This window comes from Falco rusticolus, chromosome 4, assembly GCF_015220075.1.
Source record: "Falco rusticolus isolate bFalRus1 chromosome 4, bFalRus1.pri, whole genome shotgun sequence".
Classification (NCBI taxonomy): Eukaryota; Metazoa; Chordata; class Aves; order Falconiformes; family Falconidae; genus Falco; species Falco rusticolus.
Genome location: NC_051190.1, coordinates 95,000,993 through 95,014,791, shown reverse-complemented (window position 1 = coordinate 95,014,791; position 13,799 = coordinate 95,000,993). Strand labels below are relative to the sequence as shown.

At 42.6% G+C, this 13,799-nt stretch overlaps 1 protein-coding gene across 1 annotated transcript in view; it reads right to left on the bottom strand.

Moving 5' to 3' along the window:
• Window positions 1-13,756, bottom strand: part of EPDR1 (ependymin related 1) — a 33,595-nt gene extending 19,839 nt beyond the window's left edge. The window contains exon 1 of the mRNA XM_037387116.1: window positions 13,478-13,756. Within this exon, the coding sequence (XP_037243013.1) occupies window positions 13,478-13,716 (239 nt within the window). The 5' untranslated portion in view covers window positions 13,717-13,756. The remainder of the gene's footprint in view (window positions 1-13,477) is intronic.
• Window positions 13,757-13,799: the final 43 nt, after the last annotated feature.

Sequence of the window (13,799 nt, the reverse complement as noted above, 5' to 3'; positions counted from 1 at the left end):
TAAACAGTTTCGGCGAATGATTTAAGCAGGTATTTGTCTTTCTATTTGATGCTTGTTCATACCTGACACTCATTTCCTTGCAAACATCATATGCATATTGTAATGATGAGATGTCCTCTTTTCATAATATTTTAAGTGACATTTTAAAAATACAAAAATGATCTATGGATTTTTACAGCCTGAAACTGTATTTGAATAATTGGGAGGGGGATGAATTACAAAGACCAGACTGATTATAAATGGGGGCAGCAATTGCAAACAGTAGATAATTTATTAGCCCAACATAGAGGAGAATAGTGGATATTTAAAGAACGCTTCCATGGTTTAAAAAAAATAATCCAAAGGACATTGAACACATTGAACAATGTTTATAGTTACTATCGCTACGGTATATAAGCATCTCAGTTACCATACATATCCTGCAGAGATGTAATACAAGTTTTGTAAGTGAATTTTTCCATTCTTTCAGAGGAAGGAAATTCAGAGAACCAAACTGTGTTTCAGATGTGTTAGCCTTCAAAAAAATGGTAAGAGTGGAGATTCCAGTCGACCCACCATGGATCCCTTTGCCAGACTCCAACTAAGCAGTTGTGGTACCTACATTTGGTGGTGCCTTAAATGGCAGCTCGTGCCTTCGTGCCAGACTGTACATCACTTTGGCCTGACAACTATATTAAGCACAACCGATGTGACAGACTAGGTAACCTGAATGTATCTGAATTACACTTAATTTTGCCTCCATCTCTTATGGCCAACTGTTTTCTATTTCAGAAGACTAGATTATTTACATTAAGGATTTTGGAACTTGAAATAACCTGCCTATGAGGTATGTATGTTGTGAAATCACCTGCTCTTACAGGCAATGTAACTAATGAAAAATTAAGATAAATATGTCAATAAACAAAGAATATGTATCAGTGTAGTAAGAATCAATATCTATGTGCTTACATTTGGTTTTGGAGACAGGCAGACCTGAAGATAAGTTAAAAAAAAATAGCAAGTCTTTCATCTTCTACTATGTTGAGGCAGTTAGATGGTCCCTTACATTTTCACTCTTCAATAAAAAGGAGGACAAACAAAATGAAAGGGGGGTCTCCACTCTGACACCCTTATCTCCTTTTACTCTCCCTGATACTTTAATAAAATAATACTTTAAATAAAAAAGTACAGGAGACACCACACACCTTCACAGTTTATCAAGCACATTACCCAATTTTTTCCCTATTGTTCTCTTCTGGGACAGGTAGGGTAGCAAACCAGTCTGGCTTTGCCAATCCATGTACATTTTTGTGCCCAGGTATTTAAAGTAATACAAGGAGGCATCCAAGTTCCCAGATGCCACCACAGAGAAGAAAAGAGAAATTTATTTCTTGTACAGAAGATGTAGGCCAACAAATCTGGATCTAACTAAATAGTGATACATCAATTTGGGAACTACTTGTAGTAAGAACTCCTTATCCTGTATGGAACTCTGCTTTCCAAATAATAAACAGCCTCTGAGAATTACCATAACTGCATAGCGTGAGTAAACTTTCCAGTGCTGGCTGCCTAAAAGTATGGCAGAATCATAAGTTTCCTGGCAAGAAAAGTATCTGAATATGATAAAACCACAGTTGCAAATGGTATTAGGAGATACTGAAAGAATGAAAATGAGATCTTTCTTTGCTGAGTTCACTGTATCAACTCTGTGCTTCATGTGAGTGTTCAAAAGCCTTTCGCACTGGCATGCACAAAACTGCCCTTGGAAAACTTTGGGGAAAATCTGGCTGTTGCCCCTCAGAAAAACTTTGGGGAAAATCTGGCTGTTGCCCCTCAGAAACATTAATTTCTGAAACAACATACAAACAGCAGGTTTCCAGGCAAACAGACTATTTAAGGAGAAATTCCCAGCTAAACTTCATACAGGTCTCACACAAGCTTTCTTGTGTAGGGTTTCCACCAAAATAAATGGCAAATGCCAAGCACACCACATTTTTAGGAACCCTCTTATCTGCTGAACCACTTGATTCTCAGATGAAGCAGCAATCTCACCATGAATCCCCACAAAGAACTGACAGAAGGACAGCAGATAAAAGTTGCTAAGTGTGGAAGAAAGGACAGAGAAATAGATGAGCAACATCAGAGACTGAAATCTCAGTGGAAGATCTTGTAAGTGGTTGTTGTCATTGCTATCTTACACCCTTTTTTTTTTTTTTTCCTGCAATGATCCAAGCTCAGAATAAGAAGAGAGCAGAACAAAGGCAGAAGCTTCTGTTCTTTATCTGGATGGTAAGTGTTACCATTTTGTGGCGGTGTTTTGGGGGGGGTTTATTCTTAGACCATTAAAGCCTTAAGCAAAAAGTCAGTTCTTAAAAAAAAAAAAAAAAATCTATTAGAAAATAGTTTGCTCCCAACAGACAAACTGAGATATTAGTTATAGATGTCATAAAACTTTTCCTGCTTTACTGCTAACTCCAGTAAAGCAGCTGACAGTGTGTTTTGAACATACACTCCAAAATATGAAATAGTATTTGGCAATAGCTATAAAAGAGCAGATTCTGAAGAGCACATTACTGCACAAGTCAATCAACAGGGGTCAGTGAAGCCATTTTTGGAATAAATTACTTGTGAGCTATTCAACCAACCAAAAGGTAAATATGCAGGGCGTTATTACAATGTTATTTTTTAAATGGAGTAAAGAAACAAGGTTCATCATAAATAGCCTTGATACGGGATGTTGCAATACATGTGGTAATTTTGGTCTTCTGCATTGTTTTGCTATCAGTCACAATATCACATTTCATTATGAACTGTCCTCAGGATAAATAATACATGTAGAAAATAAGGTATCTACTAAGTATGCAATATTACCTTCCATTTGAGTTGGGCAAATGAGTCTAATGAACTTAAGGATAAACCACTTCTCGGATATTTCATATTAAAAGACAATTTCAACTGCAACGAAGAGATTACTTTTGCTTATAATTTAGGGAAGAGCTAGAGTAACACAGCCTTCTAAGATCCAAAAGAAGGCAGCAACTGAAATTTTTACTATTCCTCCAGATTTCTACAAACTTTATGCGCTTTTATACCTGTAGCTTTTAGATGGCTATTGGGGGACATTTGGGTTGAATCAGACACTTACGCAGTTCTACATGTATTTCTATTAATTTTTGAAATGTTCTTTTTTTATTAAAAAAAAAAAAAACAAACCAAAACCAAAAAACAGACAAAGCTCCAGATTCAGAATAATCTGGCATCAATGATATCTAATAATCCAAATCTCTTTATCTGCCAGAATCTTACAGGTTATTTTTATCTGACAAGAAATTAATAATGTCCCAAGATCACTCAACCCTGCGTTGTTTTATATGCAGAAGAAATAAGCTGTACACATGCCGTATGGCATCTGCACATATTGCCAGTGATTTTTCCATTACTCTTCCAACACGGCAGTGCATACCACTGACCCTCATCCACAGGCGTGATTGACTGCAGTAATTTCCAACCTATGCATCCCGTCTCTTCTGCTCCTCTGACACGGAACAGGGGTGGCAGCACAGGGGGATCCAAGTGCCAGGCAATTATTAAAACAACAAGGAGCTATTCAGCAGGGAAAGGAAGAAGGCTGGATGCAAGTTCCCTCTGGGATGGATTTGGCCCACAAAATAGATTCTGGATGATGCCAGAATGAAAGGGTAAATTTCATAAGGAATGAAAGGGATAAAATAGGCTTTCATGGAATGAATAGCTAAGTAGCTCCCAAGACATATGAAATCTCAGTAGCCAAAGACTGAAAAATCATAATAACTACAATGTGAGCACTATACAAGACAAAAGTGCCTGCCAAATTCATGTTCTGATGCCAGAAATTCTGAAAATCATGAAAATCTGAAAGCAAAATCTGAAAAAGCAAAAATATGGTCATTGCTAAGTTATGGGAGCAGCCGTACTGACTGTAGAAATGTCACTAATGCAAGAATTGCAAAAATTACCCTTGTCTTACTCACTTTTTGTGGTACAGGGGAAGCATCTTTTAATAACCAAGTGGGACATAAAGCCAAATGTGTGCACATGACCTTCAAAAGAATGATTAAACTGATTCCCAAAAAAATGTTTGTCAAAGATCTATATTTATAAAAGATGAAAAAAGAAGGACAAGTTCAGATGAAAACAAGTGATTCTTTCTTTCTTACTACCACCTGTCATAAATTACGTTTTGGACAAGGACAGTTATGCTGCTGTTGGAAACCCCTAATTTACTCCTGGGTATGAAAGTATAAAAGGTACCAACTCCGGAAATTAATACACTACTGGAAACAAGGACTGTCTCACATGTTGAGCCTTCTGTACTTTTATGCATGGGAATAAACTCGTGGCAGAAAATCCCGTCCTTGACCTGTGACCCAGGTATCACAGAGTGACCACGATAGAGGCAAAAAGCTGTCCTCTGAAGTGTCGGGGGGGGACGACACAGCTTCCCTGTGGAATCTATGATCTCTTGTCAACACACATGCATCTCCCCCAGGGCCATAAAAGTGAGGCAGTAAACAAAAACAGCTGAAAGAAACAGGTCTGCTTGGCAGGGATGAGGAGAAATTTCACTGGCCAGTGGTACCTTCAGGTTATGCAACGCCATGCTGGGCATAATGGTCCTTATTCTAGAAGAGCCAAAATATTGCACAAGGTAGCCCTGTTCCACTCAGACATCACCCCCTCCCCAGCACACCAGACACTATACCATGCCTTAAAAACACTTTGGAAGAGAAAATAATTTCCCCTTTGAGTTAAGAAGGGCAACAGGTAAAAATACTTTGAGAGAGAGAACTCGGTAAGCTGCTAAGCATGCAATTCCTTGCAGATCTACCGGGAAGGCCAACCTGAAGGTCATCTGAGATGGGGATGAAGTTGGCCCACATGAGGGTTAGAACCTGGACTGCTGCTGCTGCAGTTACACAGATCCACAGCCCAAAAGTCACTTGGCCAGACGGCCACAAGTCCACTTCTCCAGAAAGCAGGCCTAGCACGACAGGCATGGGAAAAGACTCTTTCCTCCAGCCTTTGCACAGATCTGTTGCCTAAGTCCTGGCTTGAGAGGAAAACCCCATCCTATTTTCTACTGTGCTCATCCCTGAATTGTCAATAGTCAATTTCTAAGACTGCATCAGTTTCTAATCTTACACATTTATTTACATGCATCTTATTCCTACTCCTACATCTTCATGACATGTGGCCACTGTGGCAAGTATTCTTCTTTCCCAAAGCTCCTTTAAATTTAACCTTCTCCCATGTCATGTGACAGAGAAGTTTATTTATGCTTTTTCGGCATAACTTGGTATTATTTCTTATGCCACTTTCCTTTCCTAGATTGAAATATCTATTCATGTCAAGTTTAGCCATCAGCTCATAGCAAAACAGAGAGGAAGGAAGAATAGTTGAATCCTAACCTTTCAATTCTGCATCAGCTAATGAGCTGGCATACTGATAAAGGCATAAATTATTTCCATTTCACTGACTTCACTTGTCTATGAAAATGTGATGCAGTTGAAAACCTGTCCCATACAGTTAATAAGTGGACAAGCTTGTTGATACACAGAACGAATCAGTTCTCTAGCTGGAGAAGAAAATTTTCAGAGCAGGATGACCTCTGACAGGAAAAGAATCACAAGAAGGGCATCCTCTGAACAAAATAATTAACTTATAACCATTAAATTCTCATGTCACATGAACAAATCAATAGCAATACTAACTAATGAACAGCAGTAGTGCAAAAATTAAGTACATTAGTGAAGGTTAAAAAAAAAATGTTCTTATAATTAAAACATCCTGCCTTCTTCCCTGAACACTTCCTCTCCTCTAACTGGCAATCACCTACTAAAATTCATCCTTGCAAGTACCAGCAGAGGCAGGGTGTGGACCAGATTCAGAGGCACAGGTTTTATCACTACATCTTCCAATTCCACTCACATGACACAACACTAAAAGCTGTCCGCCACAGTTATACCATTGCTGTCATCAATACAGCTAGAGGCTGAGTGATGGTTTCAGTTTTGGCAGTGTGGACCAACCTCAGGAATTGAGGCTGAGTTTGAACTGGAAACAGGCAAATGCATTTCTTGTACATACCTCCCACGTATGTTACAAATGTGCATTTAATGTAAAGCCCTGGGATGAGATCCTTGTGCCAAAGGCAAAATTCTCATCGACTTCACTAAGTTTGCAGCCCTGAGTTACTAAAGTAAGCAAAAAGGAAGGGAAGAATCTTTCATTTGTTAACCCAAACTCTTCAGCTTTTCAGTACGGTCTCAACTGTAACATACACAGCCATCATACTCAGAACCCTTCTCTTTCTGGCATGTCAAGAAAAATACAGTTCAACTGCATATGGAAGATAAACCATGGGACTGAACAATCCAGCGCATCCCCTGATCTTAGCTCTTTCCAAACTCCAGGATGCAGTAGTACATCCTAAATCCTGCTCCTGGGAACATGCCACAGCCCCTCCCCAGCTGCTGGGACAGTACTGGAGCATATTCCCTCCCCCAGAAATGAAGGGACCCCAGATAACACACACCACTCAGCCCAGGGACAGCTACAAGCACAACAGCAAACTGATGGATTCACATCTTCGGGAAGAAACCATGACCTAAACTACCCTATCGTGTCATGCACTGCAACTGCAGTGAACCAAACTGAATGGGAAGATATGGAGAGCCTGCAGATGGGAAAGATTCTAAAGGGTTATAGTGTGTTATTAACTTTATTAAGTTCTTGACCACACAAACAGACATGTTTCTAGACTTATTTCAGTAAATGCTCTCTTGAATACCAAAATCAGTTCTAAATTACTGGCCCTTTTACATTAAGGAGATCTGGATCCTTAACTTAAACAGATTACAAATTGAAGGACTAATGCATCAACTGCTAAAGTGTCCTTTGCAAGCTTTTATCCCTCAGATTTCTCTGAAAGCAATATACAGTCAGTTTTCTTCTCAGCTCGCTGCAGTGCAAGATCAGCCCTAAATTAGAAGATTATAGTTTAACCTTCAGAGGAGATACTTTTTCAGACAAATGGCACTTGGTCCTGTGAGAATAGGTGTGATGTTGCCAGTTGTGCCATCTGAATTACGTCAGGCCTCAAGCTGAATGAATCCCAAGTTAAGATCATGAATATAAAGATTTCTTTCATTGTGTTTGTTTAGCTGTGCAATCACGTCACCATCAACTGTCTGTGTGCTGTCTGCAAGCACAGAACAAATTATGAACTTGAATCTCTCTCTATTAATCTACACTCGTAAGTCTCAAAAAAAAAAAAAAAAAGTAAAAAATCCCTGAATAAAAATGACAGTGATTTATCTTGTGAAAATGTGAAAACACTGGTCCTCTGGTAGAAGTTACAGAAACGTAGGCATATTATATCTTCAGTGCAGTTCCGGTCTTGCTTTAAGTTTTCACTGTAATGGCTGACAGTACAAAATGAGCCATAAGTTTCAATGCAAATGCACATTATTCCACATAATTCAAATAGACAAAGAAGAGATGATAAGGGGGAGCAAGTATTCCCCAAATTTAAAGGATTCAGATGGATAAAAGGCTTAAGCCAATATACACTAGTATCAATAGCAATACGGTGCCAGTGGCTATCATTTAACAATGTTTTTTAGAAAAACAAAACTTATTGATGAGAACTTCTATTTTTTTAAGAACATCCAGTCAACAATATCTATAGCGGATGTCATAGTAATGACCCCATTGAGTGTCTGACAGCGGTTTCTAAGCACACCAACCAGCACTTCAGCAAATTATCAATTTGGGGTCACTTGACACTGCTTATTTACATTTTCTCTCCAGCTTTAAAGGGTTTCATGGATCCTGCTCTCTCTAACTTAAGAGCCAGTTGATTTTTTGCAGTTTGGGTGGGTGCTGAGTTTCAGTAGCATATGAAATGGCTCCAGAGTACTTAGTAAAAACAAGGGTTTTGAGAACACTACACTAAACAGAATACAGCATCCCAAAGCAACGGATCTGCTTTATTCGTACTCAGGTTCTTTTTTTTCTCCTCCCCCCCCCCCAACTCTGACAAAGATGCTGCTGTCCAAGGGAATTATCAAAAGCCTAAAACACAAGACAGGAAAAGCATTGCTAGCCCAATAGTTCCCAGCTTCCTCTGAAAGAGTTCACTTGCTTGTTAGTGCTGTAGCTTGAAGGCTGAAGACTTTCAACTGTCTCCCCTGAGCCGTGCTTTAATCTCTTCTCACTCAGCCCACCTGTAACAAGGAAGGCAATTGGCTTCACTCCCTCCCTGAACTCTATAGCCTGGCTGACTTCCAACAAGATCAAGAACTTGGAAAGGGAAATGGCTGTTGCCTCTCATAGGCAGAAACAAACAAAACAAACAGTCTGGGCAAGATGAGATGTTCCTCCAAACAGCCCTCATGGACCACAGCTCCCTCTTGTACACTGCTCTTCTCCAAGGAATTGGCCACCTTGGCAGCAAGCATCACTGAGGGACTCAGTAAACTTACTCTTAAAGCAGCTTAGGATGGAAACGCAAAAGTTGAGGCTTGTACAGCCAGTCCTCTGTACCCCAACATCACACAACTCTCACTAGAATAACTGCTGCACGCTTCAGGCTGTTGCCTAGCATCTGCCTGCCAGCCTGCATCTGTCGCAACAGATTTCCAGGGCCACCTTTCCAAACTCACAGTCATTACCAGAAGCAGACACCTGAAAGAACTTGGCACCTATGGGAGGAAAGTAAATGCAGGAGGTTTGAGTACCTTCCATTAGTTCTTATTCTCAAAAGTGACTTATATACACAGCAGCTTATGAAGCACTGGACTTACATACACAGCAGCTCATAAAGCATTTTGCATCCCAAGAACTTGCGTTAGATTTAGAGAAACTGCTGAAAATTCAATTCTATGTTTCACTGCAAATTAAGGGTCTCAGAAGTTTGTACACTCTACATAATCTTGAAAAATGGGGCTTGGGTTCCCAAGTAACTTGGCCAATTCTGAAAATTGTACCCATGACCATCATTCATTCCCCTAAACGTTAAACTGTAGAAACCACTCCCAAAACCAAGTCTGGGAAACAAATTTGCAGTCACTCAGCGTAGCACAATACTTAGCCTGTTGAGTCACCATAATGACCACAGAACGGATGGATTATATGATTTTAATAGTTCAGACACCGCTGTTTTTTCCTTTACAATCACACATCCTAAAACAACTAAGAAGTAGTTGAGATAAGTCAGACACGCATGCCCACACTGTTTATTTTGAAAAGTCATCACCTCTTCCCCAGAATAATGTTGTTATACTTGCACCTGACCATATGCTGCTTCTCTTCAGTCAAGGACAGGGATTGAGACATGCATGCAAACAGCCTGCTGGAATAACAGACGTATTTCTCTAAACACAGCTTTGTTGCTCCTCTATTGTACTAGCAGTTTTTGTTGCCAGGTAAAGAGGTTAATCTTGCCCCTATCTGTGCCTGTCTTTTGCAAATACAATTGAAACAAACAAACAAAAAAATTACCAACATCCAGTTCTGGTTTTAAATAAACACTGATGTGATATCTACATGTTGGTTTTCTGCTCTGCAGGTACGGTTGTTAAGACAAGAACCCTAGAAGTCTCAAATATGTAGGCACCCCAATGTGCTGCACACTACGCAACGGCCCATAGAGGTTACTGTGAAAATACACACATACAAGAGACAAATGAATCTTCTTCCTCCTACCGACTTTCCTGACCACATGACAATTCTTTTCTCCCCACCACTGCATTTCTCATAGGACAAACTATTACTGGTCCTCCCCTGAAAATCACTCAGTGAAAAACGGTATGGAAGATAAGAGTGGAACTCTATGAATATGGTATGTGACAAGTAACACCCCAGCCTTCAACCATCACCCGTGTGATTTCTGCTCTGCTTCCCACTTTATGCTTTTCTTCCTTCAGAACTGAGCACTAATATCTGTTGACTGGCTTCAGCAGTACCAGGCAGTACACCTCTTGCTCCGTTTCTCCAAGAAAATGAAAGGTGATGGCAGGACACATGAAGTTCTGGCCACAATTCAGTCAGTAGGATTTTGGGTTTAGCCCTTTGTAGTGCCAGAATTTCTCACCAGTTTGCAGTGATGTCATATTCAAATCTGAACCCATAGATGTTACCGTAAAATGAAACACTTTTGCCCCAAAGGCAACACCATGCTGATGACTGTTACCTATTCTGTGAAGTGTCCTGAGATGGTGGCCAATAGAGGGTTGAAGAAGAGCGAGGAAGTATTAATATACAGAGAGCACAAAAGGACGTAACTCTACGCAGCAGGCAATAAAGGATTAAAAAACACGTCCTGTGTTTAACAGGTAACGTGACACAGCTCTGCCATGAGAGCTCTAGAGAACCATTTCAAGTGCTCTCCTTTCACATCACATGATAACCCTACTGGCATGGCCTCTTCCAAACAGGAAATGGCACAATCTACTCAATAAAAACCTGATTGTTTTCTTTTCTCTTCTCCTGAGAGCACTACCTGACACTGACTACCTGACACTGAAAGAGAAGACTGTCCCTGTCCTCCTTGTCTATCCCCAAAATTTTCATCCTGAAGGAGAAAGAAGCAGTGCAGCAAGGCACAGTGGGGAAAACATAGGATGCAGACTGTAGCTAAGACTGGGGATGTAAAAGAAGCGAAAAAGAAAGTTCAGTGATGAATCCAAGCGGAATAGGTTCTCCTCTAAGAAGCTCAGCCTAGGATCACCATTGGTAGTTTTCACAGTCCAAGCCGGAGTGCAGGCAGTGAACCGTATGACCCAGTGAAACACACACCCAATGAGCTGGCCGGAACAACCATCAGTGACTGCGTTAACGAACCAGCTCCACTTTGCACAGCAAGCGAAGCATGTGCCCTGGCAGCAGGTGACAAGGCTGCAGCTGGCTGATGGGGAGCGGGCAGTCTTGACCAACACAGTCACCGCATCTCAGGTGCTCTTGCAATGACTGTCGAGCAAAGAAGTGATGTTAATGAAGCAGCGATGGGATATTTACCTTACGGTTACTTTTCAGGAGTTTACTTAAAATACTGGGTTGATGTAGGTATGAAAAAGCCACGTAGCAAATTACACGAATTTGAAACATACATATACAATGAAAACTGAAAGTTTCAGGTTTTCCTGTGGTTATGAGCCTGCAATCTGTTCCACAAGGCAGATCTTTGTGTCCCTGATTAACCTCAGTCAACTAACTTAAATGGGGCTGTGTCTGATTAAGGCCCACATTTGCAAGCTTCAGAAAACACTTTGCATAGAAATCTGGTTGTTGGCCAACCCTGATTGCTGCATGTAAGTCACATCTGATAGGAGCAAAATGTGTCCGTTCATGAGAATTTAGACTGAAATTTCCTTAGAGACCAGGACAACACTATTTTTCTTGTTGCTTTTGTAGTTACTGCCTCAGTGTAATTACCCTTTTCTTGCCAACATCAAAGCAGAGTGAGGGAGAGGTTATTTTTCAGAAGACAGGATAAATCCCTTCGCCTGTAACTTCTGAAGGCTTCAGTTTATGACTCACTATGTCCACAGCGAAACGAAGTTGTGATCACAACTCCAGACCCGATCCAACACACATTGAAATCAATGAGAGTCTTTCCGTTGACTTCAATGGAAGCTGGGTCACGCCCTTAGCAGACACTAGCTGCGCACATTACCAAACCTCCCTCCAGCCTTGGATGGCAGAAAACATGGTCAGCCTGGAAACAGCAGGGATCCCTGGGGTCAGAGCTTGTCTACAGTAAAAAACTTATACAGGAAAAACCAACAGAGAAATGCTTCAAGTGCACCTGTCTGCACTCTGCCTCTTTCTAGCCCTATCAGCCCAGATGAAACTGCATCCAGAGCAAATATTTATTAAAAAACGTAAAAAGAGCAGACCTTGGCAAAAGTCAAAATACAGCCCGGAGTAGAAAGTGCAGAATAATTATTCAATCTGAAAATAAAGATATTTTTTAAAAAAAAAAATAGACATAAGCTTGAAGAAATGAGCTCAGGATAACTTAGAAGCTAGAAAAGACTTATATCAGACTTTGTAGCACAGTTTCACACTTGCCAAACATGAAGGTCAGCCTGGGACTTCTAAAAGAAGGGGAGTATGAGCACAGGCAGTGTCAGACTCTGCCATATGTTAACAGACCACCAGCAAGCAGCTGTATGTTGCCTTTAACATCCTTCACATGGCTCCTATATGAAAACAGTGATAAAAAAAAAAAGCTCACGAAGAGGGAAAGGGCTAAGCTTGAAAACGAAACACATAAAACAGTTTTAAGAGTGTTTGGGGATCGTCAGAGAAAGGACTGAGGAAGAGCATACACTTTGGAAAGATTAAAACAATGACTATGTGATGTCGGTAAGAAATTTTCATCGTCGGGGTGAAATTAAGCCAGCAGCAAAAAGGAATATTGATCTCTCAATAGCAGAGACCATCCAGTTTGGATGATGCAGCATTTGCAGGCTGGTCTTCACCATGGCTTAGACATTCCCAGGACTGTTGCACTAATATTTGCACAGGTTTTAGGTGGGAGAGGCAGAGATACTGGCAGACTGGCCACCCTCAGGCTAGCAGGTATGTCTTGACATGGTGTGGGAGAGTCACTGATGCTCAGAACCCAGAAACGCCTCGCTCAGGAAGGCCCCTCCAGGATGATCATTTCTGCATGACCCAACCTGTCAGGGCCTCAGCCTGAGGAGAAGAAAAAAGGCCCTTCTTCAGGCAGCCTTTTCCTGTGCTTTGCAGCAAATCAAGAAACACACAATGACACAGTGGGTTTGTTGGGATAGTTATGGGCTTAACAGATATGTACTGTAGAAACCAAGAACAGGAAGGCCCTGCAGGGCTGGGTAGCCTGTGCAAAGTGACCAAGCACGCTGTACCACGGGTGGCAGAAGCATCCCTGTGGCACCCTGCACCGACACAGTGCTCCCAGCAACCCAGAACCACCGGAGAACTTGTAAAATGTGGCTCGACCCTGTTAGCAAATTCCTGGGCTGAAAAAACGCCTTCCCACCCCCGACATTAATCTCATGTTCAAGTGTAATATCTTCATTATACCTCATTACACCCGTGGTTCCTCACATTTTGGGCTGTATTTTTGGACTCGCTTCCCATTCCATTTAAAAGCAAAACAAGAGTTGGGAGAGAGGATTATCCCCGGAGGCACAAAGCTGACGCTTGGTCATCCATCTCTCGCTATATATACACACACACAGACACAGCGGCAGCCGCGGCGCAGGGCTCAGCCGTGCCGGTGCGGGGCTTCCCACCGCCGAGCCCCCCGTCTCCCGAGGGGAGGTGCCGCCCCGCAACGCGGGGGCCCGAGGGACATTCCCCCACCCACCCCCCCGGCCGGGAGGCGCCTCCCGGGGCTCCGCGCCGACCATCGCCGCCCCGCCCGGCCCGGCCCGGCCCCCCGCGGGGTCCCGCCGCGGGCACCTACTTCTTGCAGGGGATGAGCGCCTTCCTCTCCTCCAGGATGCGGAGGCGCTGGTTGGGGCCGTCGTAGGAGACGGCGGCCCGCGTGTTGCGGCCCGTGCCGTGCTCGTAGGACACGGTGCGCCCTTCCCACTGCCGCGGCGCCTGGCACGGCTCGACCCCCGCCGCCGCGCCGCCACCCCGCAGCAGGAGGCCGCCCAGCAGCAGCAGCCGCAGCGGCAGCCCCGGCGCCGCCCGCGCCATGCTCCGCTCCGCGCCCCGCTCCGCGCACGGCCGCCCCGCACGGCGCGCAGGCGGGCGGGCAGGACTGCGCCGGGGGGGCGGGG